We start from the raw sequence: 24,225 nt of genomic DNA, 5'->3' as shown, positions 1-24,225 counted from the left end.
GTGAAGGACCCCAGTCATCCCAACAATGGACTGTTCTCTCTGTTGCCCTCGGGGAAACGCTTAAGAACCCTGAAGGCTAACACAGAGAGAATGAGGAGGAGCTTCTTTCCACAAGCCATCCGTGCCTTGAATGGGGACAGGGACTTAGGACACTAAATCAAAGTATCTACATACACAAACTGGACCCTCACTCACTACAATACACAACCATGGCTCACGGAAAACACACTACGGACAACAATGGAAATATTTCTTTTAACTCACACATACACTCACATACAGATAAATATGTACATATGTATATGTATGTATATATACACACACACACACACACACACAGACACGCACTATTTCATCTCTGTATATATATTTGTATATTTGTATTCTGTACTTTTTTTTTTGCTTATATTTCTATATTTTCATTTTTATATTCTATTCTTTAACTTAAATGTAACTTATTCTATTTTTATTTTCTTCATTTTTATTTTATTTTTCTTTTGCACTTTTGCACTTTACTTCATTAAGTTAAGGTTTAGTTAAGTTTAAATGTAGATTTTTATTGTATAGCTTGATGTGAGCAGACTGTCAAAAAAGCATTTCACTGCAAGTTATACTGTGTATGACTATGTATGTGACAAATAAAATTTGATTTGATTTGATTTGATTTTTATCACCATCACTAAACCTTTACACACAGCCTTTACCATCATCACTAAACCTTTACACACAGCCTTTATCATCACTAAACCTTTACACACAGCCTTTATCACCACTAAACCTTTACACACGGCCTTTATCACCATCACTAAACCTTTACACACAGCCTTTATCATCATCACTAAACCTTTACACACAGCCTTTATCACCATCACTAAACCTTTACACACAGCCTTTATCACCATCACTAAACCTTTACACACAGCCTTTATCACATCACTAAACCTTTACACACAGCCTTTATCACCATCACTAAACCTTTACACACAGCCTTTATCATCATCACTAAACCTTTACACACAGCCTTTATCACCATCACTAAACCTTTACACACAGCCTTTATCACCATCACTAAACCTTTACACACAGCCTTTATCATCATCACTAAACCTTTACACACAGCCTTTATCACCATCACTAAACCTTTACACACAGCCTTTATCATCACTAAACCTTTACACACAGCCTTTATCATCATCACTAAACCTTTACACACAGCCTTTATCATCACTAAACCTTTACACACAGTTTTTGTAAATCTGTAAAGTTTGGCAGTTGTGATAGTCCATTAGTGGGTGGGGCATGGAGAGGGAGAAATTAACAGCAATTAATTTTTAAATGTAATAAAAGTCAGTGTGTATGACTCAGCTGACGACATCACATCCTTTTGACCCTCAGGCATCTTCCCCAAGGAGTTTAACAACACACACATTCTGTGATCGGATCTATGTGTGTGTGTGTTGGTGTGTGTGTTCAGAAGATGCAATATTAAACTGTAACACTGCTTCCTTCCTTCTATATTAAGTGTCAATGCACCAGCAGGGCGGCGCTCTAATTGGTGCGTGAATAAGTGAATGTAGTCCCAGCAGCCAATGGCATTGCAGCAGTTTCGACTGTCATTATCCTGACCCCTGATCGTGCAATTTGGGAATCGATCTGAAATCCCAACAGTGATACAGCTACCACACTCTCTCACACACACACACACACACACACACACACACACTCACACACTCACACACCCATCATTGCGATTGATAGTTGTCCTTGTGGTGATTTAATCAAGGGCTCTGCCAATAACCTGCAGTTAGATATGTGTGTGTGTGTGTGTGTGTGTGTGTATGTGTGTGTATGGACAGAGAGAGGTTGTAAAGTGTATGTTCAAACCCCCTGCCCCACAACCCATTAACATACACACACACACACACACACCTGCACACATACAACAGTGAACTCAGCAGTGTGTAAAAGCACTACAGTGCCATCTAGTGGCCAACAGAGAGAAATGCTCTGCAGCTTAAAACCCCAGATCATAGAAAAGGGGGCGGAGTTTCTCTGATTTAGGTGTAATTGTTTATTCAGTCCTGTAAAAGCATTGCACTTCTCTCTCTCTCTCACGCTCTCTCGCTCTCACTCACTCTCACAAACACACACACCCAGCCCTCGCTGGTGCTCAAGTGACATTGCTATGGTGTCTCAGGTTGTGTGAAGGTGTGTATGTAAGGTTGCTATGGTGTCTCAGGTTGTGTGGAGGTGTGTATGGGAGGTTGCTGTGGTGTCTCAGGTTGTGTGAAGGTGTGTATGGGAGGTTGCTGTGGTGTCTCAGGTTGTGTGAAGGTGTGTATGTAAGGTTGCTATGGTGTCTCAGGTTGTGTGGAGGTGTGTATGGGAGGTTGCTGTGGTGTCTCAGGTTGTGTGAAGGTGTGTATGGGAGGTTGCTGTGGTGTCTCAGGTTGTGTGAAGGTGTGTATGGGAGGTTGCTGTGGTGTCTCAGGTTGTGTGAAGGTGTGTATGGGAGGTTGCTGTGGTGTCTCAGGTTGTGTGAAGGTGTGTATGGGAGGTTGCTGTGGTGTCTCAGGTTGTGTGAAGGTGTGTATGGGAGGTTGCTGTGGTGTCTCAGGTTGTGTGAAGGTGTGTATGGGAGGTTGCTGTGGTGTCTCAGGTTGTGTGAAGGTGTGTATGGGAGGTTGCTATGGTGTCTCAGGTTGTGTGAAGGTGTGTATGGGAGGTTGCTGTGGTGTCTCAGGTTGTGTGAAGGTGTGTATGGGAGGTTGCTGTGGTGTCTCAGGTTGTGTGAAGGTGTGTATGGGAGGTTGCTGTGGTGTCTCAGGTTGTGTGAAGGTGTGTATGGGAGGTTGCTGTGGTGTCTCAGGTTGTGTGAAGGTGTGTATGGGAGGTTGCTGTGGTGTCTCAGGTTGTGTGAAGGTGTGTATGGGAGGTTGCTGTGGTGTCTCAGGTTGTGTGAAGGTGTGTATGGGAGGTTGCTGTGGTGTCTCAGGTTGTGTGAAGGTGTGTATGGGAGGTTGCTATGGTGTCTCAGGTTGTGTGAAGGTGTGTATGGGAGGTTGCTGTGGTGTCTCAGGTTGTGTGGAGGTGTGTATGGGAGGTTGCTATGGTGTCTCAGGTTGTGTGAAGGTGTGTATGGGAGGTTGCTATGGTGTCTCAGGTTGTGTGAAGGGAGGGAGAACAAAAGAGGGAGAGATACTAAGAAAGACAGGGAGAGAGAGAGAGTGACAGAGAGATACTTAGAAGGAAAGAGGAGAGAGAGTGTGTGAGTGTGAGAGAGAGAGAATGGTGTGAGTAAGAAGAGAACCGTAATGATGTATTTATTACTGTATTTTTATACAGTGTTGAGTTTCTATTACCGCCTCCATCAGCAACCAACACACACACATACACACACACACACACACACACGTCTTCTGTGATTTTCTAATGACTAAACACAGCATTTTGCTACAATAGTGTACACTACACACACTCCTCACTACAACAGTAGAAACACTGTTTCATCTCACATATTTAACTGTAAATTCTCAGAACAGTGAAATGAGATCATCAGAGTCTCCAGAAGAGCGTAACAGCATCAGAACAGCGTAACAGCATCAGAACAGGGTAACTGTATTAGCACAGCGTACCTGTATCAGAACAGTGTAACAGCAACATACAGTGTAACTGGACAATAACAGCGTAACTGTAGCACCACAGTGTTACAGCAACACAGAGTATCAGCAGCAGCAGCAGCATCATCAGCATCAGACAATGTAACAGCAACAGTGTAACTATACAGCGCATCTGTCTCAGAACAGTGTAACTACACCAGAACAGTGTAACTACACCAGAACAGTTTAACTGTCTCAGAACAGCGCATCTGTCTCAGAACAGCGTAACTATCTCGGAACAATTAAAACTACACCAGAACAGCGCATCTGTCTCAGAACAATGTAACTATCTCAGAACAATGTAACTATCTCAGAACAGTGTAACTACACCAGAACAGCGCATCTGTCTCAGAACAGCGCATCTGTCTCAGAACAGTGTAACTACACCAGAACAGTGTAACTACACCAGAACAGTTTAACTGTCTCAGAACAGCGCATCTGTCTCAGAACAGCGTAACTATCTCGGAACAATTAAAACTACACCAGAACAGCGCATCTGTCTCAGAACAATGTAACTATCTCAGAACAATGTAACTATCTCAGAACAGTGTAACTACACCAGAACAGCACATCTGTCTCAGAACAATGTAACTATCTCAGAACAGTGTAACTACACCAGAACAGCGCATCTGTCTCAGAACAATGTAACTATCTCAGAACAATGTAACTATCTCAGAACAGTGTAACTACACCAGAACAGCGCATCTGTCTCAGAACAGCGCATCTGTCTCAGAACAGTGTATCTACACCAGAACAGCGTAACTACACCAGAACAGCGCATCTGTCTCAGAACAGAGTAACTACATCTCAAAACAGTCTCAAACCAACCAGTTCCATTCAACCACACACACACACATACACACACACACACACTCACTCACACACCAATACAACAAGCGCAGTACAGTGTGTGTGTATATGTCCCAGTGTGAGAGTCTGACCAGGTTCAGCAGTGTCAGTCTTCGGCACTCCCTCCTCTTCAGCTTCATCCTCGGCCTTTTCGCCGCGAGACAGCAGCCTGCGGAAGGCACTCAGGTACCGCGTCATCCCGGGTGTGTGTGTGTGTGTAAGTGTGTGTAAGTGTGTGTAAGTGTGTGTTTAAAAGTCCTCGACTTGTTGGTAAGTTGTATTCTGTACCGTGCCGGTCCCTACTACTGTATATAGACTGTGTCTAGTGTGTCTTGTGTGTGTGTGTGTGTAAGTGTGTGTGTGTGTGTGTGTGTGTGTGTAGCTGGTATATCCTTTACTGATCCATTCGGTCTGCATTACTCTCTATGCAAAAACACCTGTTACCACATTAAGCTCAAGCGTCAAACTGTGTGTGTGTGTGTGTGTGTGTGTATAAGTGTGTGTGTATGAGTGAGGTCTGTCTGAGCTCAAAGACCCAGTGAGAAAGCAATCCCCCCCCTTAAAATTGAGCTTCCTTGGAATTTTCCGTTCCACCTTAAATGGTGCAGCAGTTCCATTCTGGCGCCTCAGGCGCCAGAATGGAACTGCTGCACCATTTAAGGTGGAACGGAAAATTCCAATAAGAACCTGACTTTGACTTTGACTTTGGGGGGCCCTGTGTGCCATTCCACTAGGGGGTATTTAACAGGATTAAGTGGACACCCAAACCCCCCCCCACACACACACACATACCCAGAAGTTCACCCACCCATGCTCTTTCTATGTCACTTCAGAGACGCTGAGTAGTGTGCAAGCAGCCCACGGAGGGTGTGTACGGGGTAAGGTGATCCTCGTTGAGTGTGTGTGTGTGTGTGTCAATGTGTGTGTCAATGCATCTATTCCCAGTGTGGAAAGAGCGACACAGGAGAGAGAGAGAGAGCGAGAGCAGATATTAATAACACTGTTTACATGCGGAAAATGCTGCACAAGCAGATTCAGCAAATTCTTACGTGCACACACACTCTCTCACACACACACACACACACTCCAATGCACAGAGACGCCTCTCGGCTATGCTAACTGCCTGGTCCGGCTATCAGAGTGTGCATGTGTGTGTGTGTGTGTTTGGTAGAGTGGGAACAGCCCAGTTCTTGCAGTCCGGCTCGCTGTGAGAAGCTGTAGTTCCCTTGTCTGCCAGAAGGGGTCTCTGTTCAGTCACCTACAGCAGCACAGGGTAGGTAAATAAGGCAGTTCCGTGCAGTTCCTCTGCCTGCCACCAGAGGTCTCTGTTCAGGCATGTGCAGGACAGCGTAGATACAATAGATGTGGTAAAAAAACAAAAACAAAAAAAACAGGGTGACTCCTCCCACTTCTCTGTGAAACCCCTCCCACCCTCTCTAGGTTCTTAGCATTAGCATTTTTAGTCTGATCACTGTCCTCTCTGAAGCTCCTCCCCACATTAGACTCCGCCCTCTCTCATTCAAACCCAACCATTTCAGAGACTGCTCCTTCAACCCTCTGGAACCCCTCCCCTTACATTGACTCCTCCTGCTCTCCTCTGAAACCCCTCCCCATCAGTTAGACCTCTTGCTTTCTTATCTGAACCCCCTCACCTCCCTTAGACTCCTCCCTGTCCTCTAAACCCCTCCCCTCGTTGGAACCTTCCTGTCTTTGAAACTTGTTCCCTTAGTTGCACCCATCACCCATCCCTCTCCTCCCTCCAGCCTTTTGGACTAAGACTCCTCTAAGACTTGTTCTCTGAAATCCCGCCTCTCAGGCTCCCCTCTCTCCCTTCTGAAACCCCTCCCATCGGTTACACCCCTCCCTCTCTGAAACCACACCCCTGCCTTTCTTCTCGGAACCCCTCCCTCTACTCCCTGAACCCTCCTCTCCCCTGTTAGACTCCTCCCTCACTTCACTGACACAGATCATCTCCCGTACACCCCACCCTCTCCTTGCTGAAGTCCCTCCCCTTATGTAGACTCCACCCCTCTCTTCTCTGAACCACTCTGGTTCACACCGGAGAGAATCAGCTGTTCCATTTCCACAGTAAATTATTCAGCTTCGTCTTACTAACACACACACACTCACACACACACACACACACACACACACACACACACCCACACACACACACACTCACACACTCACACTCACATTTAGAAGGTGGGTAGGGCAGTGTAGATGTGAGGTTTTAGATCTATTTAAAACATCTGGATTTTAATGTGATTTAAAATTAGATCAGTGTGTAGTTTGGGGTGAGGTTTAGGTCAGTGTGTAGTTTTCAGGGTCATGGTGTAGTTTTCAGGGTCATGGTGTAGTTTTGGGTCTCATGGTGTAGTTTTCAGGGTCATGGTGTAGTTTGGGGGTTACGGTGTAGTTTTGGGGCTCATGGTGTAGTTTTGGGTCTCATGGTGTAGTTTTCAGGGTCATGGTGTAGTTTGGGGGTTACGGTGTAGTTTTGGGGCTCATGGTGTAGTTTCGGGGGTTAAGGTGTAGTTTTCAGGGTAATGGTGTAGTTTTGGGGCTCATGGTGTAGTTTTGGGGGTTAAGGTGTAGTTTTCAGGGTCATGGTGTAGTTTTCAGAGTCATGGTGTAGTTTTGGGGGGTTAATGTGTAGTTTTCAGGGTCATGGTGTAGTTTTCAGGGTCATGGTGTAGTTTTGGGGGGTTAAGGTACAGTTTTCAGGGTCATGGTGTAGTTTTCAGGGTCATGGTGTAGTTTTAGGGGTTAAAGTGTAGTTTTCAGGGTCATGGTGTAGTTTTCAGGGTGATGGTGTAGTTTTGGGGGTTAAGGTGTAGTTTTCAGGGTCATGGTGTAGTTTTCAGGGTCATGTAGTTTTGGGGGTTAAGGTGTAGTTTTCAGGGTCATGTTGTAGTTTTGGGGGTTAAGGTGTAGTTTTCAGGGTCATGGTGTAGTTTTGGGGGTTAAGGTGTAGTTTTCAGGGTCATGGTGTAGTTTTGTGGGAACAGAAGTGTGTTGGATCTGTGTGTTCATGTCGGCATAAACAAAATGGATTAACACTGCAATGCTGATGTCAGCAGAAGTGAAGCACACTCCCACACATACACACACACACACACACACACACACACACACACACACACACACACACACAGTCAGAGCGAGAGGAGTTACGGCCGCTGACTGGGACAGGCTCAGTAATGAGGTGGAGCTCGATCAGTGCTGCTAAATCCTCTGACTGTAGATCTTTTAGGCTGGTCTTCACTCAGAGCTCCGACCACAGTCCAACAGTTCTCCTCAAACACACAAACATCTGCTGCAAAGGACACCAGCACTGGGACAAAAGTATTGGGACACCTGCTCAGTTATTGTTAATTCTGAAATCAAGACTATTAAAGAGCTGATCCTGCTTCTGTTGGAGTAACTGTCTCTACTGACCAGAGAAGAAGACTTTCCTCTAGATTCTGGAGGAGGAGCATTGCTGTGAGGATTTGATTGCATTCGGCAACAACAAGAGCATTAGTGTGGTCAGGATGTTGGATGATGATTAATCACCACCCCACCTCATCATCCCCAACTCATCCCAAAAGTACTGGATGGAGCTCCTCCACCATCATTCCATAGAACACAGTTCTTCCACTGCTCCACAGCTCCTTAATGCTGGGGGGCTTTATTATACCCCTCTAGTCCACGCCTGGCATTAGGCAGCATGGTGCCAATAGGGTCATGATGTTGATCTGCTCCAGAGAGTCCTATTCTATTGGCAGTACTTCTTCTCTACAGGGACTAGACAAGCTGTGTGTGCATTTGCACATCTGTGTCAGCAATGGGTGCAGCTTAAAACAGCTGAATGCGTTCATTAAAAGGGGTGTCCACAAACTTTTGGACATGGTGTAGCATGACCTTGCGTAAACTGCCGGAAAGCATGCCGACAGAATCAGGAAGCAGCCGGACGTCTGTCTGCACCGCCTACGGGATCGGAGCCGGCTGGACTGAAGGCTGGACTTGGAAAGCGTCTCATGAAGGTTCGTGTTAATAACACACTGCCTGCTGCCGGGCCGAGAGGAACACAGCACTGCAGTGCGCTGGGGGATTTTCACTGCTCTGCACTGCAGTAAAGTCAGGCAGAGGAAGTGGATGGACGCTGCTGGACTGACGGATCGCGCTGACCGCTCTTTATCACCCTCCGGTTTCCCCGGCAGCTCCTCCGCTCCGGCACTCCGCTAAACGCTGAGGTCGAGCTTTTCAGCCCCGTTTCAGAACATCGGCCAAGAGCCATTATCAGATTTGATCGGGCCTGGAATCAACAGGAGCTACATCAGCACCACCAGAGTCCTGCTGGAAGCCCTACTGCAGCTCCATGCTAACCATGCATGCGTACAGTTAGCATGAGCTAGCACACACAATGCTAACAGACCCTGAGACACAGATGTGCAAATGCACACACACACACACACACACACACAGCTTAGCTGATTAGCTTAGAGTGGATTTGTGTGATATTAGAATGTAATGGTTTAGCTGGTCTACTAGCATGTCATATTAGTCGTACTGGTCATACTGGTCCACAGGTTCAGTCATACTGGTCATTTTGGTGAACAGCTTGGATATACTGGTCATACTGGTCCACAGGTTTGGTCATACTAGTCATATCAATCAACCAGCTTGGTCATACTGGTCATCCTGGTGAAAAGCTTGGTCATAGCAGTCATACTGGTCAACCAGTTCGGTCATACTGGTCAATCTGAAAAAACGGCACTCACACACACACACACACCACTTTTAAAACAACACTCTTTGAGCAGGATGTCCTTTTCCTGGTGTGTTTGTGTGTATTCCTGTGTGTGTGTGTGTGTGTGTGTGTATGGTATGGTCTGACAGGGTGGGTTCTTCTCCCCATGTATGAAGCAGCTGTGTGTTCTGCTGTTTCCCACAGCATCAATAAATCATCACCAGTAGATCTCAACAAATCCACAGACCCAGCTACAGTAACACTACCGGCCCTGACAGCCTCAGACCATTTATCCACTCCCGTAAGTGTGTGTGTGTGAGTGTGTGTGTGTGTGTGTGTGAGAGAGAGAGAGAGAGAGAGAGAGAGAGAGAGAGAGAGAGTAAGGCACTGTTTGGGTGAGATGTCTGAAACTTAAAGCCAGAATCAATAACCAACATCAGCAGCTGCACTACACTGCCTATACAACTTAGGTTACACCTACACACACACACACACACACACACACTCACACAGCCGTCCACTCCACCCATCTAAAGCTCTGATGTGTATAGCCGTGATTATGATGGGGGACTGGACATCAAAGCAGGACTCAGCTACTCCCCCTATAGGCTGATCAGTGCTGGAATCCATTTTTCAGATCGGATGAGTCTCCCAGTTCAAAATCAATACTGGTTTAATGGCTCCCTAATGTAGCTATTCTCCTAATGTAGCTATTCTCCTAATGTAGCTACGTAGCTTTCAGAAGAAGGGTGTGGCACAGTACCCAGGGCTCTATAACAGTGTTACAGTCAGAATGAGTGTCGTAACAGTGTAACAGATTCAGCTCTGTAACAGTCAGGTTCAGCTCTGTAACAGTGTAACAGTCAGACTCAGCTCTGTAACAGTCAGACTCAGCTCTGTAACAGTCAGATTCAGCTCTGTAACAGTGTAACAGTCAGACTCAGCTCTGTAACAGTCAGGTTCAGCTCTGTAACAGTGTAACAGTCAGATTCAGCTCTGTAACAGTGTAACAGTCAGATTCAGCTCTGTAACAGTCATGTTCAGCTCTGTGACAGTCAGGTTCAGCTCTGTAACAGTGTAACAGTCAGACTCAGCTCTGTAACAGTCAGGTTCAGCTCTGTAACAGTGTAACAGTCAGATTCAGCTCTGTAACAGTGTAACAGTCAGATTCAGCTCTGTAACAGTCATGTTCAGCTCTGTGACAGTCAGGTTCAGCTCTGTAACAGTGTAACAGTCAGACTCAGCTCTGTAACAGTCAGGTTCAGCTCTGTAACAGTGTAACAGTCAGATTCAGCTCTGTAACAGTGTAACAGTCAGGTTCAGCTCTGTAACAGTCATGTTCAGCTCTGTAACAGTCATGTTCAGCTCTGTGACAGTCAGGTTCAGCTCTATAACAGTCAGGTTCAGCTCTGTAACAGTGTAACAGTCAGGTTCAGCTCTGTAACAGTCAGACTCCAGCTCTGTAACAGTGTAACAGTCAGATTCAGCTCTGTAACAGTCATGTTCAGCTCTTTAACAGTGTAACAGTCAGATTCAGCTCTGTAACAGTCATGTTTAGCTCTGTAATAGTGTAACAGTCAGGTTCAGCTCTGTAACACTGTAACAGTCAGATTCAGCTCTGTAACACTGTAACAGTCAGATTCAGCTCTGTTACAGTCAGACTCAGCTCTGTAACAGTGTAACAGTCAGGTTCAGCTCTGTAACACTGTAACAGTCAGATTCAGCTCTGTAACAGTCAGGTTCAGCTCTGTAACAGTGTAACAGTCAGATTCAGCTCTGTAACAGTTTAATGAAATAACCGTACAGCGTCAGTAACTGTAGTGTGAGCTGTTTATAAGGCCTGTTATCCATCCTCAGCTCAGCCTGTAGAGCAGTGGAGCCTGGAGCGTCACTCTGCCGTGACTTACACATGAACTCGACTGTAACTGTCAGAACCGAGCTGAAACACACACTCGCTCAGCTCCGTTCATTCATGGCATCAGATACACTATATGGACAAAAGTATTGGGACACCTGCTCTTTCACTGTTTCTTCTGAAATCAAGGGTTTTGGAGCAGCATTGCTGTGAGGATTTGATTGCATTCAGCAACAATAAGAGCATTAGTGAGGTCAGGATGTTGGATGATCACCACCCCACCTCATCATCCCAAAAGTACTGGATGGAGCTCCACCATCACTCCAGAGACCACAGCTCTTCCACAGCTCAATGCAAGGTGGTTGACGAACATGACCATCATGATCATGCTTGTTGAGCAGCATGTCAGACAAAGACCACATTACGAAGACAACGAGAACGACCAATCAAAACAATCAGATTTGTGCAGCTTTGGTCTAATCTACCTCCCATATATCATTCCTTCACACAAACCCTACAATGATCTCACGAATGTCAGGAGGACCTACACTCCCAGCAAAAAGGGTTCTCTGACTCGCAGTGTTCTACATAGAATGATCTACATAGGGTTTCACCAGATCTGAATCTGAATCAGCCAAATCCAGTTTGAACAGCAAAAAAATCCACTTTCATTCACGTTCAAATGTAGAGCTGGTCCATCACACTGGATTTCCCACTGAACCATCTGACAACCCCTAGAATGACCACACGACACACACTGGACATTCAGATCAGAATCTGATTCGATTCGGACAGTCTGAACACATTTAAACATGGTTTAGAACCTATTTCAGGAGTGTAGAGCTGAACCTTTACACTAGATTCCACACCGAACCATCTGACGACCCCTAGAATGACCACACGACACACATTGGACATTCAGATCAGAATCTGATTCGATTCGGACAAAAAATCCACTTTTGTTCACATTCATACACAACATACATAAATGCCACATTCATTTAGAACCTTTTTTAGGAGTGTAGAGCTAAACTTTCACACCGGAACCCCTAGAAAGACCACACGACACTCGTTGGACATTCAGATCAGAATCTGATTGGAATCAGATAGTCCACTTTGGTTAACATTCATACCTGGTTTTAAACTGGTTTATTCTGCTTTTGTAATGTGTGTGTTTAAGTGTGTGTGTGTGTGTGTGTGTGTGTGTGTGTATGTGTGTGTGTGGTTTACCTAACCGACCGATGCTGACCTGATGCTCGTGTGGATGAATCCAAAAGAAAGGCAGGCATGTGTGACTGCGGGTCAAGCGAGGTCTAATCAGATATCACACACATCTGGGAACATCCACACACACACACACGCATACACACACACTAAACCCCACCCAACATATGCATGCACACACACACACACACACACACACACATATATGTATATACCAAGGACTCGGTATGAACACTTGGGTGCAGTAAAGTCAGAGGGAGTACATGTCCTGCATGCTGATCACCAACGGCAACGCCACAGAACACACACACACACACACACACACACACCTTCATACACATGCACGAGCTCAGCTGATGACGCTGGGGACACATCTGTCTGCGTCCCAGCACGTTAAACATCTCCACGTATCTGCGAGGCTGGGCTCCAGTTGGAATTTTCCGTTCCACCTTAAATGGTGCAGCAGTTGATGTGGTAACGCCTGAGGCGCCAGAATGCAACTGCTGCACCATTTAAGGTGGAACGGAAAATTCCAACAAGATGCACAGAAACAAGACCACAGGACCAACTTCAACCCCGTCACACATCTGCAGTGAGTGTGTGCGCGCGCCCATACGTGTGTGCGTGCGTGTGCACGCGCACAGGGGCGCGCACGCGCTTGCATGTTGTGACAAAGCGCGTCTGTGTGGCTTTATGTTGTTGTTGTTGGGGTTTGGGTTTTTTTGGTTGCTGCATCAGAAGATTCCCAGCACTGGAGTACCGCAGTCTAACACACACACTCTCTCTCTCTCTCTCACACACACACACACACACACACACACACACTCTCTCTCTCTCTCACACACACACACACACACACTCTCTCTCTCTCTCACACACACATCATCATCATCATCATCATCACTCACCAGCTCCTTTGTCCTTGGCTTCCATCTCCCCGCTGCTCTCGCAGGACAATGATGATGATGATGGTGGAGGTGGAGGTGGAGGTGGTGAAGAAGGTGAAGGTGATGGAGAAGTCGCTTCGTTGTTCCTCGGGCGGGCGCGGCTCTCGCGCCTCTCTGTAGCTGCTGCGCGCGCTTGTGGATGTCTGTGTGTACGTATGTGTAGGTATCTATGACTGTGTGTAAGTATGTGAGTGTGTGTGTGTGTGTGTGTGTATGTGTGTGTGTGTGTGTGAGTGTGTGTGTATGTATGTCTGTGAGGGCGCGGAGCCTTTGATCCCGGACTGATGGAGGCTCGCGCGCCGTTTACCTGCTGCTGCTGCTGCTATCCGCGCGCCGGGGGCGGAGCTTCTGGCGCTGCTGTCACTTACACGGCAGCGCCCCGTGACGTCACGGGATGCAAGGTGCCACGGATTAGCAGTGGGGAGGGGAGAGGAGGGTAGAGCGTGAACCTGCAGATCCACCTCTCTCTCTCTCTCTCTCTCTTTGTGTCTGTCTCTCTCTCTCTCTCTCTCTTTGTGTCTGTCTCTCTCTCTCTCTCTCTCTTTGTGTCTGTCTCTCTCTCTCTCTCTCTCTCTTTGTGTCTGTCTCTCTCTGTAACATTAATTACCTGTACTGTTAACTAATAGCAGCTAACAGTAACAGTGACATTACCTAACAGTAATATTAACTAACAGTAACAGTGACAGTATCAGTGACAGTAACAGCAACAGTAACAGTGGCAGTAACAGTGGCAGTAACAGTGGCAGTAACATTAACTAACAGCAACAGTAATAGTGACAGTAACAGTAACAGTGGCAGTAACAGTGACAGTGACAATAACTACCTGTTCTGTTAACCAATAGTAACTGACAGTAACAGTGACAGTAACAGTGGCATTAACATTAACTACATGTACTGTTACCTATAAGTAACTGACAGTAACAGTGACAGTGACAATAACTACCTGTTCTGTTAACCAATAGTAACTGACAGTAACAGTGGCAGTAACATTAACTACATGTACCGTTACCTATAAGTAACTGACAGTAACAGTGACAGTAAAATTAACTACATGTACTGTTACCTATAAGTAACTGACAGTAACAGTAACAGTGGCAGTAACAGTAACTACCTGTTCTGTTAACCAATAGTAACTGACAGTAACAGTGGCAGTAACATTAACTACATGTACCGTTACCTATAAGTAACTGACAGTAACAGTGACAGTAACAGTGACAGTAAAATTAACTACATGTACCGTTACCTATAAGTAACTGACAGTAACAGTGACATTAAGTAACAGTAACATTAACGACATGTACTGTTAACCATAAGTAACAGTGGCAGTAACAGTAACAGTGATGGTAACAGTGACAGTAACAGTATCATTGACTAACAGTAATAAACAATACCAGTAATGACTCTAAACCACAGAATCCCATATTAACAGATCAATTAGTAACTACCATTGATCTGATATCGGCTGTAATTATATTCCATAAATCAATTAAAAAGCTTTTTTTATATTTACACTGACAGGCCACTTCATTAACACCACCTCCTCCTGTTCCTACACTCAGTGTCCATCATCCTGTCAGCTCCACTGGTCATACAGCAGCAGTGTGTAGTTCTGTAAGTCCAGACCGTCTCCGGCTGTTCCTCTGCAGACTCTGTTCTCAGCCTCCTCTCACCCTGTTCCTCAGTGCTCAGGACCCCACAGGACAGACCACCACCGAGCAGACTGTAGTGTTTTTTGGGTGGAGGGTCATTCTCAGCACTGCAGTGACGCTGACTGACCTGGTGGTGGAGAGTGTTAGTGGTGTGTGTTGAGCTGCTGGTACGAGTGGATCAGACGCAGCAGTGCTGCTGGAGTGCTTAAACCCTTCAGTGTCTCTGCTGGACTGAGAATACTCCACCAACCAGAGCTTCTGTCTCTGAATTTACCTTCATCTACAAGCTAGACCATCTAGGTATGAGTGTCTAATAGAGTGGACAGTGAGTGGACAGGGACAGAAAGAGCCAGACAGATTTAAATGACTGTAAATGAATCTAATCAACATCAATTAAGAAGGTTTTTCCTCCTCCGGAAAAGTTACTGTTGTACAGCTATGAGTGAGCTCTGTGTGTGTGTGTGTGTGTGTGTGTGTGTGTGTGTGTGTGTGTCTAAGTGTTTAGGGGTCGCAGGTGTGTGGCTAGATGCTGAGGCAGCAAGGCACAAAAATAACCAACCAGGGAGTTAGGAACACACACACACACATACACACACACACACACACACACACACACATACACACACACACAGGACAGTGCTGTATTATGTCCACATTTAGCTGATTAAGCTGAGAAAGCTCAGCAGTAAGAAACAGAAATACCTGCAGTTCATAATCAGTCAGCAAGATACCATAATAGCACACACACACACACACACACACACACACACACACACTCCGTTCGGGTTCTCAGCACTTCTTTAGTTTAAAAACACAGCCGTCAGGTAGAGTTACACAGGCAGAAGCTCAGACCCAGCGCTAATACGCTAAAGCGCTAAAGTGCTAAAGCGAAACGCTTGAATGTGCTGTTTCAGAGCTTTAGCCGAGTTTACCCCAGCGGACCTGTCCACTCAGGAGGGCAGCGGTGGAGGGTCACACCCGGACTGTCCAGAGCACTGCCAGAGCTCAGTGTGTTCACCAGTGGAGAACCGGTACTATTAGCGGTTCTCCTGGATGCTAAACTCTACACCAACGGTCAAAAGTTTCAGAACTCCTCCAGTGTCTGGTTCGAATCCCAGGTCGTGCTGCTTGCCATCGGTAGCCGGAGTCAGAGGGAGCACAGTCGGCCTTGCTCTCCCAGCGGTGGGTTGATGGCACTTCCTCCTTACGTCACTCCTAGTGCGGTGTTGGTCACCTCTGTCCGATGTTGGAAAAGAGGCAGTGGCTGACTTCACGTGTGTCGGAGGCGACGGATGCTAGTCTTAACCCCCCCATAGTGTTGGGGGCATTGTTAGTGATAGGGGGAGTTGACATTGGTACTCACTGTGATTGGGATGTTGTGGCAGTAGGGCTTCAAGTAGGACCAAGCTGTAGAACCATGGCAGTGTGTGTGCATTAATATATATAACAATATAACATTAATGTTAATATAAAACATTATTAATGTTAATTAAAATATTCAATTATTTTTAAAAGAGTTACTTATTCACTATTTTTATGCCTATGTATACATAAATATGTATTTATTTCTCCCTGATCAAAAAATGAGTCACCTTGCGTGTTTAAGGTGGTAGTAACTTCAGGCTCCAGCAGATGGCGCTGCGCAGGGATGATTGGGCTGTGAATACCTGCGGTGTGTGACAGGACTCGTTGGGTGTGTGGGAAATGGGTCGCAGAGCAGATGTTAATGATTGGCCAAAAGGAGAGACTGCATTTGGGCGTGGTCAAAGACCACAGTGTGAAGGAAGCAGCTGAGTCTGCAGGTGTATGGAAGCATACGGTCATACGGGTCTACCAGCAGTGGCAGAAATCCCAGTGTACAGGAAGACCTCCTCAGAACTGCAATCCCCTGTCCGTCAGTTTTGTCCTCCTTCAAATTGTGGTAAACAATAAGAGGCCCCCAATACTCAGCTCACAGTGATAGCTAGCCAGGCTAAAGTACAGCCTCCAAACATGGTGGAGGTAGCTTCACATACTGCTACTGTAACTAAGACCCCCACAGTAATCAGTGAGTCTCTAGCTGAATTTGGCTCAGAAACCTAGGTAGATGTGAGGGAACTAAACTCCAGCTGAGTTTGAGGGGGCTGATACTTGCTGGTGTTGGTGGTGAAGGACTGGAGGAAGACTGCTGATTGGCTGCTGTAGTTCAGGAAGTTAGACAGGAGCGCCTTTCCAGCTGTACATGTTTATTAGTCAAACACAGCAGTGGAGTGCAGCATCATAACAGTGAAATTTACATATTCAACAGTAGTGTCTTCCAAACACACACACACACACACACACAGATTAAAATAGGCCCGCTCTAATTGGCTAGCGTGGGCGATAAGGCAGTGTGATTGGTCCCTGTAGGTGCTGAGAGCTCATCTGAAAAAGAGCCAAAACTGGAGCGCTGTGATCGACGGCTAACATTCATCTTTCAGTCTGCAGCTGATTGGTCCGCTTAAGTGAAGTGGGCGGGGCCTGGTATGTACAAAAGTATTTACACAGAGGTGAACTGGTCGCACTCACTCAAACTAGTATACTTGCTAATTAGCATTAGAAGGCTAACACAGGTGAAACGCAGTTCAGTTACTGATGTCGTATACAAAAAAGGGTGGGGTTATGCAAAGCAGATGGAAAGATAGTGTGTGTGTTTGGCTAGAGATTGCTGGTTTGTGGATATAGTTGCCATGGTAACGTAACCGAAGAACGTTAATAAACAGAAATGGAGTGAGGATGTTTTGTGTGTGTGTGTAATGGAGTTAACAAATAATGCACCTAATGTGAAACATACTTTACATTCATTATTACACACACACACACACACACACACACAACCTGATCTCCTATAGCAGTACTTGAGTATTGATGATGTCATTACAGGGTGGGCGTGGCCTCAGAAGAACTTGTCGTCGATTCGGAAGTGTGGCCGCGTGACGTCATCGGGGTTGATGAAGACGGAGATGGACTTCCCAGGATTCTCCGTCACCAGCTGCTGAAGCTTCTGGGCGAGGCGGTGATCATGGGCGGAGTCAGCAGTGGGATCGGAGGTGGGATCGGGCGGTGTGGCGGGCGTGGCTGGAGGCAGACAGGCGGAGACGCCGGCGCGCTGGATGGCACTGCGCAGATGCTCGGCCGGGTCGGAGCGTACGGAGGAGAGGCGGCGGGCGTGCAGGACGGCCGCGGAGTCGCTCAGGTGCTCCAGCATGTTGCACTGTGGGATGAAGTAGTTGGGACACGCCTTGTTGACCAGACAGTGCTGCAGGTCGTCCAGCAGGCCCAGCAGGAAGTGGGCGGAGTGGTCCTCCTGTGCCAGGTAGGCGTGGGGCAGTCGGTCGCAGGCCCACAGCATGAGCAAGCGCAGGTGGTACGCACTGACGCCTTTGGGCCGGGACAGCAGCAGCTTGCTGATCAGCACCTTGCAGGCCTGGAACGCCTGCATCAGGCCGGCCGAGATGCACTTCTTTAGCTGGACCTCGCTGCGGGCGAACGACAGACGCCACTCGTTCTCCTTGCGGCCCGTGGGCGAGCAGGTCGGCAGCAGGTAGAAGCCACTGATCACCTCCTCCTCCGTGATCTTGCCGTCCCAGAAGTGGTTCTCCATCAGCCAACCCTGAGCCACGGCTGGCCAGCCCTTAAAGGACACCACGGGCACCACGTCGTACAGGACTCGGCTCCCTCCTGCCGCCAGGATGATGGAGGTGACGGTGCCGCTGCGCTCCAGCTTCTCAACCCGAGGCGTGCCTCTCTGCGGCTTACGCCCCAGCTCTCTCAGGACGGAGCTCACAGCCTCGTGGAACCAGTCGGACACCAGCATCGGAGAGAAGAAGTAGTTGTTGACCTCGCTGACCCCGTGGTCAGCCTCCGTGCAGCAGTCCTTCCACCTGCCCACAGTTCCCTCGTGGAAGAGGGAGATGTTAGCTTGGAACTGCAATTTATCATGCTAGCATAGCATGAGCCTAGTTAGATATACTTAAATAGGGCACAAATTAGCAGGGCTGCCACTCAAAACTCTTATAATCCCCTATAATTAACAGACTTTTTAAGAGAAACAATAGACTTATAGAGCCCCCTATGCTTCCTGTAGTATATTACATTCTGTCAGAATGAGCGTGTGGATCATATGAACATTATAGAGCATTATAGAGCGCCCCCTATGCTTCCTGTTGTGTATTACAGTCTGTCAGAATGAGCGTGTGGATCATATGAACATTATAGAGCATTATAGAGCGCCCCCTATGCTTCCTGTAGTGTATTACAGTCTGTCAGAATGAGCGTGTGGATCATATGATCATTATAGAGCATTATAGAGCGCCCCCTATGCTTCCTGTAGTATATTACAGTCTGTCAGAATGAGCGTGTGGATCATATGAACATTATAGAGCATTATAGAGCGCCCCCTACGCTTCCTGTAGTATATTACAGTCTGTCAGAATGAGCGTGTGGATCATATGATCATTATAGAGCATTATAGAGCGCCCCCTATGCTTCCTGTAGTATATTACAGTCTGTCAGAATGAGCGTGTGGATCATATGATCATTATAGAGCATTATAGAGCGCCCCCTACGCTTCCTGTAGTGTATTACAGTCTGTCAGAACGAGCGTGTGGATCATATGATCATTACAGAGCATTATAGAGCGCCCCCTATGCTTCCTATAGTATATTACAGTGTCAGAATGAGCGTGTGAATCATATGAGCATTATAGAGCATTATAGAGTGCCCCCTATGCTTCCTGTAGTGTATTACAGTCTGTCAGAATGAGCGTGTGGATCATATGAACATTATAGAGCATTATAGAGCGCCCCCTACGCTTCCTGTAGTGTATTACAGTCTGTCAGAATGAGCGTGTGGATCATATGAACATTATAGAGCATTATAGAGCGCCCCCTATGCTTCCTGTAGTGTATTACAGTGTCAGAATCAGCGTGTGGATCATATGATCATTATAGAGCATTATAGAGCGCCCCCTACGCTTCCTGTAGTGTATTACAGTCTGTCAGAATGAGCGTGTGGATCATATGAGCATTATAGAGCATTATAGAGCGCCCCCTACGCTTCCTGTAGTGTATTACAGTCTGTCAGAATGAGCGTGTGGATCATATGAACATTACAGAGCATTATAGAGCGCACCCTACGCTTCCTGTAGTGTATTACAGTCTGTCAGAATGAGCGTGTGGATCATATGAACATTATAGAGCATTATAGAGTGCCCCCTACGCTTCCTGTAGTGTATTACAGTCTGTCAGAATGAGCGTGTGGATCATATGAACATTATAGAGCATTATAGAGCGCCCCCTACACTTCCTGTGGTGTATTACAGTCTGTCAGAATGAGCGTGTGGATCATATGAACATTATAGAGCATTATAGAGCGCCCCCTACGCTTCCTGTGGTGTATTACAGTCTGTCAGAATGAGCGTGTGGATCATATGATCATTATAGAGCATTATAGAGCGCCCCCTACGCTTCCTGTAGTGTATTACAGTCTGTCAGAATGAGCGTGTGGATCATATGATCATTATAGAGCATTATAGAGCGCCCCCTACACTTCATGTAGTGTATTACAGTCTGTAAGAATGAGCGTGTGGATCATATGAACATTATAGAGCATTATAGAGCGCCCCCTACGCTTCCTGTAGTGTATTACAGTCTGTCAGAATGAGCGTGTGGATCATATGAATGTTTTGTCAATAAGTAATGTTTTAGGCAGCCCTACTTATTAGTTAGCCAAAGTTTGTTAGCCCAATAGCCATGCTAATGGCGTCAACAGATGTCATAATGATGCTAATGCTAAAGCTAAAATCAGTCATTCCCCTACATTGTGTTTTATGAACAGTCCACACTGGACTTGATGTTACATTAAAAGCAAATCTTTTTGGTCAGCTAACGCTAACACTACACTTCCATCGTAGAACTCAGGCTTACCTCGTCAAAGAGCCGCAGGCTGAGCCACGAGTGGCCCGGCGCCGAGTGCCGCATGTCCAGAGTGACCGGCTGGTTGCGGTCGTGCAACTTGAGGGCGGGGACCAGCAGAGTGTAGTCCACATCGTAGTCAGTCCCGCGGGCGTACACGCTCAGCTCGTCCAGCTCCAGGTCCACCACGCCCTCCCGCACGCCGCCCGACAGCAGCAGGTACTCGTTAGCAACCGGAAGCTTCTGATCCAGCTTCTGCACCATGCCTGACCACAGAAGGACATACGATAATACATGTTTAGCTCCGCCCATTCAGCCTACAGCAGTTTAACCCTGTCCATTCAGCCTGTAGGAGCGTAGCCCCACCCATTCAGCTCACAGCAGCTTAGCCCCGCCCTCTAAAACTCCTAAAGACTGTAGTATATGGGCTCTGTAAGCTGAGCGGCGGTGTGTCGCTGGTGTGATTAAACACACAGGGCGGAGTCTTGGGAATAAAAGTACTGGACTCTGGACCTCAACATTCCAAACCTCGTGATTATATAGGCCGACACACACACGACTCGGGCTATTTATGGCCACCTGGCAACCACACACACACACACACACACACACACACACACACACACACAGAGAGCCAGCAGCAGTCTGACTGACTGTGAGTGTGGATTCATCCTCCACTCAGCCTCGCCCCACTTTACAGCTCACAGTAAACCCAGGTGTGAGTCTGTCTGCAGGTGCTGGTGCTCAGACCCACGGGTCAGGCTCAAAACTGCATCTCCAAAAGGGTCCACAGCAGCAGCCCCAAATAAACATAAAGTCAGTGGTCAGTGAGAGTGTCTACCTGTAATTAACTCTATATAACATTAGAATAAACCCTAATAAACATAAAGTCAGTGATCAGTGAGAGTGTCTACCTGTAATTAACTCTATATAACATTAGAATAAACCCAAATAAACATAAAGTCAGTGGTCAGTGAGAGCGTCTACCTGTAATTAACTCTATATAACATTAGAATAAACCCAAATAAACATAAAGTCAGTGGTCAGTGAGAGCGTCTACCTGTAATTAACTCTATATAACATTAGAATAAACCCAAATTAACATAAAGTCAGTGATCAGTGAGCGTGTCTACCTGTAATTAACTCTATATAACATTAGAATAAACCCAAATAAACATAAAGTCAGTGGTCAGTGAGAGTGTCTACCTGTAATTAACTCTATATAACATTAGAATAAACCCAAATTAACATAAAGTCAGTGATCAGTGAGCGTGTCTACCTGTAATTAACTCTATATAACATTAGAATAAACCCAAATAATCATAGAGTCAGTGGTCAGTGAGAGCGTCTACCTGTAATTAACTCTATAAAACATTAGAATAAACCCAAATAAACATAAAGTCAGTGGTCAGTGAGAGTGTCTACCTGTAATTAACTCTATAAAACATTAGAATAAACCCAAATAAACATAAAGTCAGTGATCAGTGAGAGTGTCTACCTGTAATGAACTCTATATAACATTAGAATAAACCCAAATAAACAGAAAGGAGCACAGGTCTGGGTGCAGATCTCCTCGTTGAACTCCAGACACTGTATGGACGTGTTCAGTTCCACCAGCAGCTCAGCTGATTCACTGTAATGAAGGACTGATGGATGGGAAATGGGAATGCTGGGAATGAAAAGGGCCCATACCACAGTCTGTAAACATCACTACAGTTTCAAAACAAGCTGCTCACCCATGTTTACAAACATCCACCCATAAAGCAACAGCAGTTTAGCCCCACCCATTCAGCCTACAGCAGTTTAGCCCCACCCATTCAGCCTACAGCAGTTTAGCCCCACCCATTCAGCCTACAGCAGTTTAGCTCCACCCATTCAGCCTACAGCAGTTTAGCCCCACCCATTCAGCCTACAGCAGTTTAGCCCCACCCATTCAGCCTACAGCAGTTAAGCCCCACCCATTCAGCCTACAGCAGTTTAGCTCCACCCATTCAGCCTACAGCAGTTTAGCTCCACCCATTCAGCCTACAGCAGTTTAGCTCCACCCATTCCGCCAAACCACTGTATGGATATGTAAACACACATATGTTGTTGTTGTTGTTTTGAGGGTGTATCATCTGTGGTATAGCTCACTCTCTCTCTTCCCTTACACACCACCTTCCTTCAGAACACACACACACTCTCACTCTCTCTCTCACTCTCTCTCTCACTCTCTCACTCTCTCTCTCTCTCTCACTCACTCTCTCACTCTCTCTCTCTCTCTCACTCACTCTCTCTCTCTCTCTCTCTCTCTCACCCAGCACAGAGAAGATGAAGTCCTTGGCCGTGTGCAGCTCCAGCGCGCGCTGGTCGTCATGCTCGCGTTGCTCATGCGCGCTCAGGTCCGTTATGAGCCGCTGCAGCTCTCGGAGGCGCGCGCCCGACCTGAAGTCCAGCAGACCGGGTCCGGGAGCCGAACCAGGCCGCGGGGAGAGCGCGCGCGCAGCCATCACACGGGCAGCCGCACGGCGCATGCGCCGGAATGCAGAAACAGGGAGGGGTTCGGGTTGAGCCAAAACACAATACGCAGACACAATAAGAGCCTCAGACACACTTCATAATACACCATAAAATAAACACCACTATATAACACACATCTAATACACCAGCACTATATAACACACATCTAATACACCAGCACTATATAACACACATCTAATACACCGGCACTATATAACACACATCTAATACACCAGCACTATATAACACAAATCTAATACACCAGCACTATATAACACACATCTAATACACCAGCACTATATAACACACATCTAATACACCGGCACTATATAACACACATCTAATACACCACTATATAACACACATCTAATACACCAGCACTGTATAACACACATCTAATACACCACTATATAACACACATCTAATACACCACTATATAACACACATCTAATACACCAGCACTATATAACACACATCTAATACACCAGCACTATATAACACACATCTAATACACCAGCACTATATAACACACATCTAATACACCACTATATAACACACATCTAATACACCAGCACTATATAACACACATCTAATACACCACTATATAACACACATCTAATACACCAGCACTATATAACACACATCTAATACACCAGCACTATATAACACACATCTAATACACCAGCACTATATAACACACATCTAATACACCAGCACTATATAACACAAATCTAATACACCAGCACTATATAACACACATCTAATACACCAGCACTATATAACACAAATCTAATACACCAGCACTATATAACACACATCTAATACACCAGCACTATATAACACACATCTAATACACCAGCACTATATAACACAAA

General features: G+C 46.2%; 2 protein-coding genes across 2 annotated transcripts in view; both read right to left on the bottom strand.

Moving 5' to 3' along the window:
* The window catches only part of fgf12b (fibroblast growth factor 12b), a 38,201-nt gene extending 24,598 nt beyond the window's left edge, over positions 1-13,603 (bottom strand). Inside the window, exon 1 of the mRNA XM_072690882.1 lies at positions 13,231-13,603. Coding sequence (XP_072546983.1) covers positions 13,231-13,255 — 25 coding nt within the window. The 5' untranslated portion in view covers positions 13,256-13,603. The remainder of the gene's footprint in view (positions 1-13,230) is intronic.
* Positions 13,604-17,126: 3,523 nt separating this feature from the next.
* Positions 17,127-23,364, bottom strand: LOC140565505 (nucleotidyltransferase MB21D2). Its single transcript, XM_072691438.1, has 3 exons — positions 23,148-23,364; positions 20,864-21,117; positions 17,127-18,834 (listed from the first exon to the last, which is right to left on the bottom strand). Exons 1-3 carry the CDS (start codon positions 23,362-23,364, stop codon positions 17,833-17,835), a joined length of 1,473 nt encoding a protein of 490 aa, XP_072547539.1. The 3' UTR covers positions 17,127-17,832.
* Positions 23,365-24,225: the final 861 nt, after the last annotated feature.

Source organism: Salminus brasiliensis, chromosome 11 (genome assembly GCF_030463535.1).
Source record: "Salminus brasiliensis chromosome 11, fSalBra1.hap2, whole genome shotgun sequence".
In the NCBI taxonomy this organism is placed as follows: Eukaryota; Metazoa; Chordata; class Actinopteri; order Characiformes; family Bryconidae; genus Salminus; species Salminus brasiliensis.
Note: the sequence above shows the minus strand (reverse complement) of the source record. Positions and strands in the feature narration are given on the sequence as shown.

Coding starts and splice junctions, on each gene's coding strand:
- LOC140565505 (XM_072691438.1), bottom strand. CDS start 23,364: ATGCGCCGTGCGGCTGCCCGTGTGATGGCTGCGCGCGCGCTCTCCCCG. Junction 21,118..23,147: donor CTTCATCTTCTCTGTGCTGG/GTGAGAGAGAGA, acceptor TTCTGTGGTCAG/GCATGGTGCAGAAGCTGGAT. Junction 18,835..20,863: donor GCCTGCGGCTCTTTGACGAG/GTAAGCCTGAGT, acceptor CTCTTCCACGAG/GGAACTGTGGGCAGGTGGAA.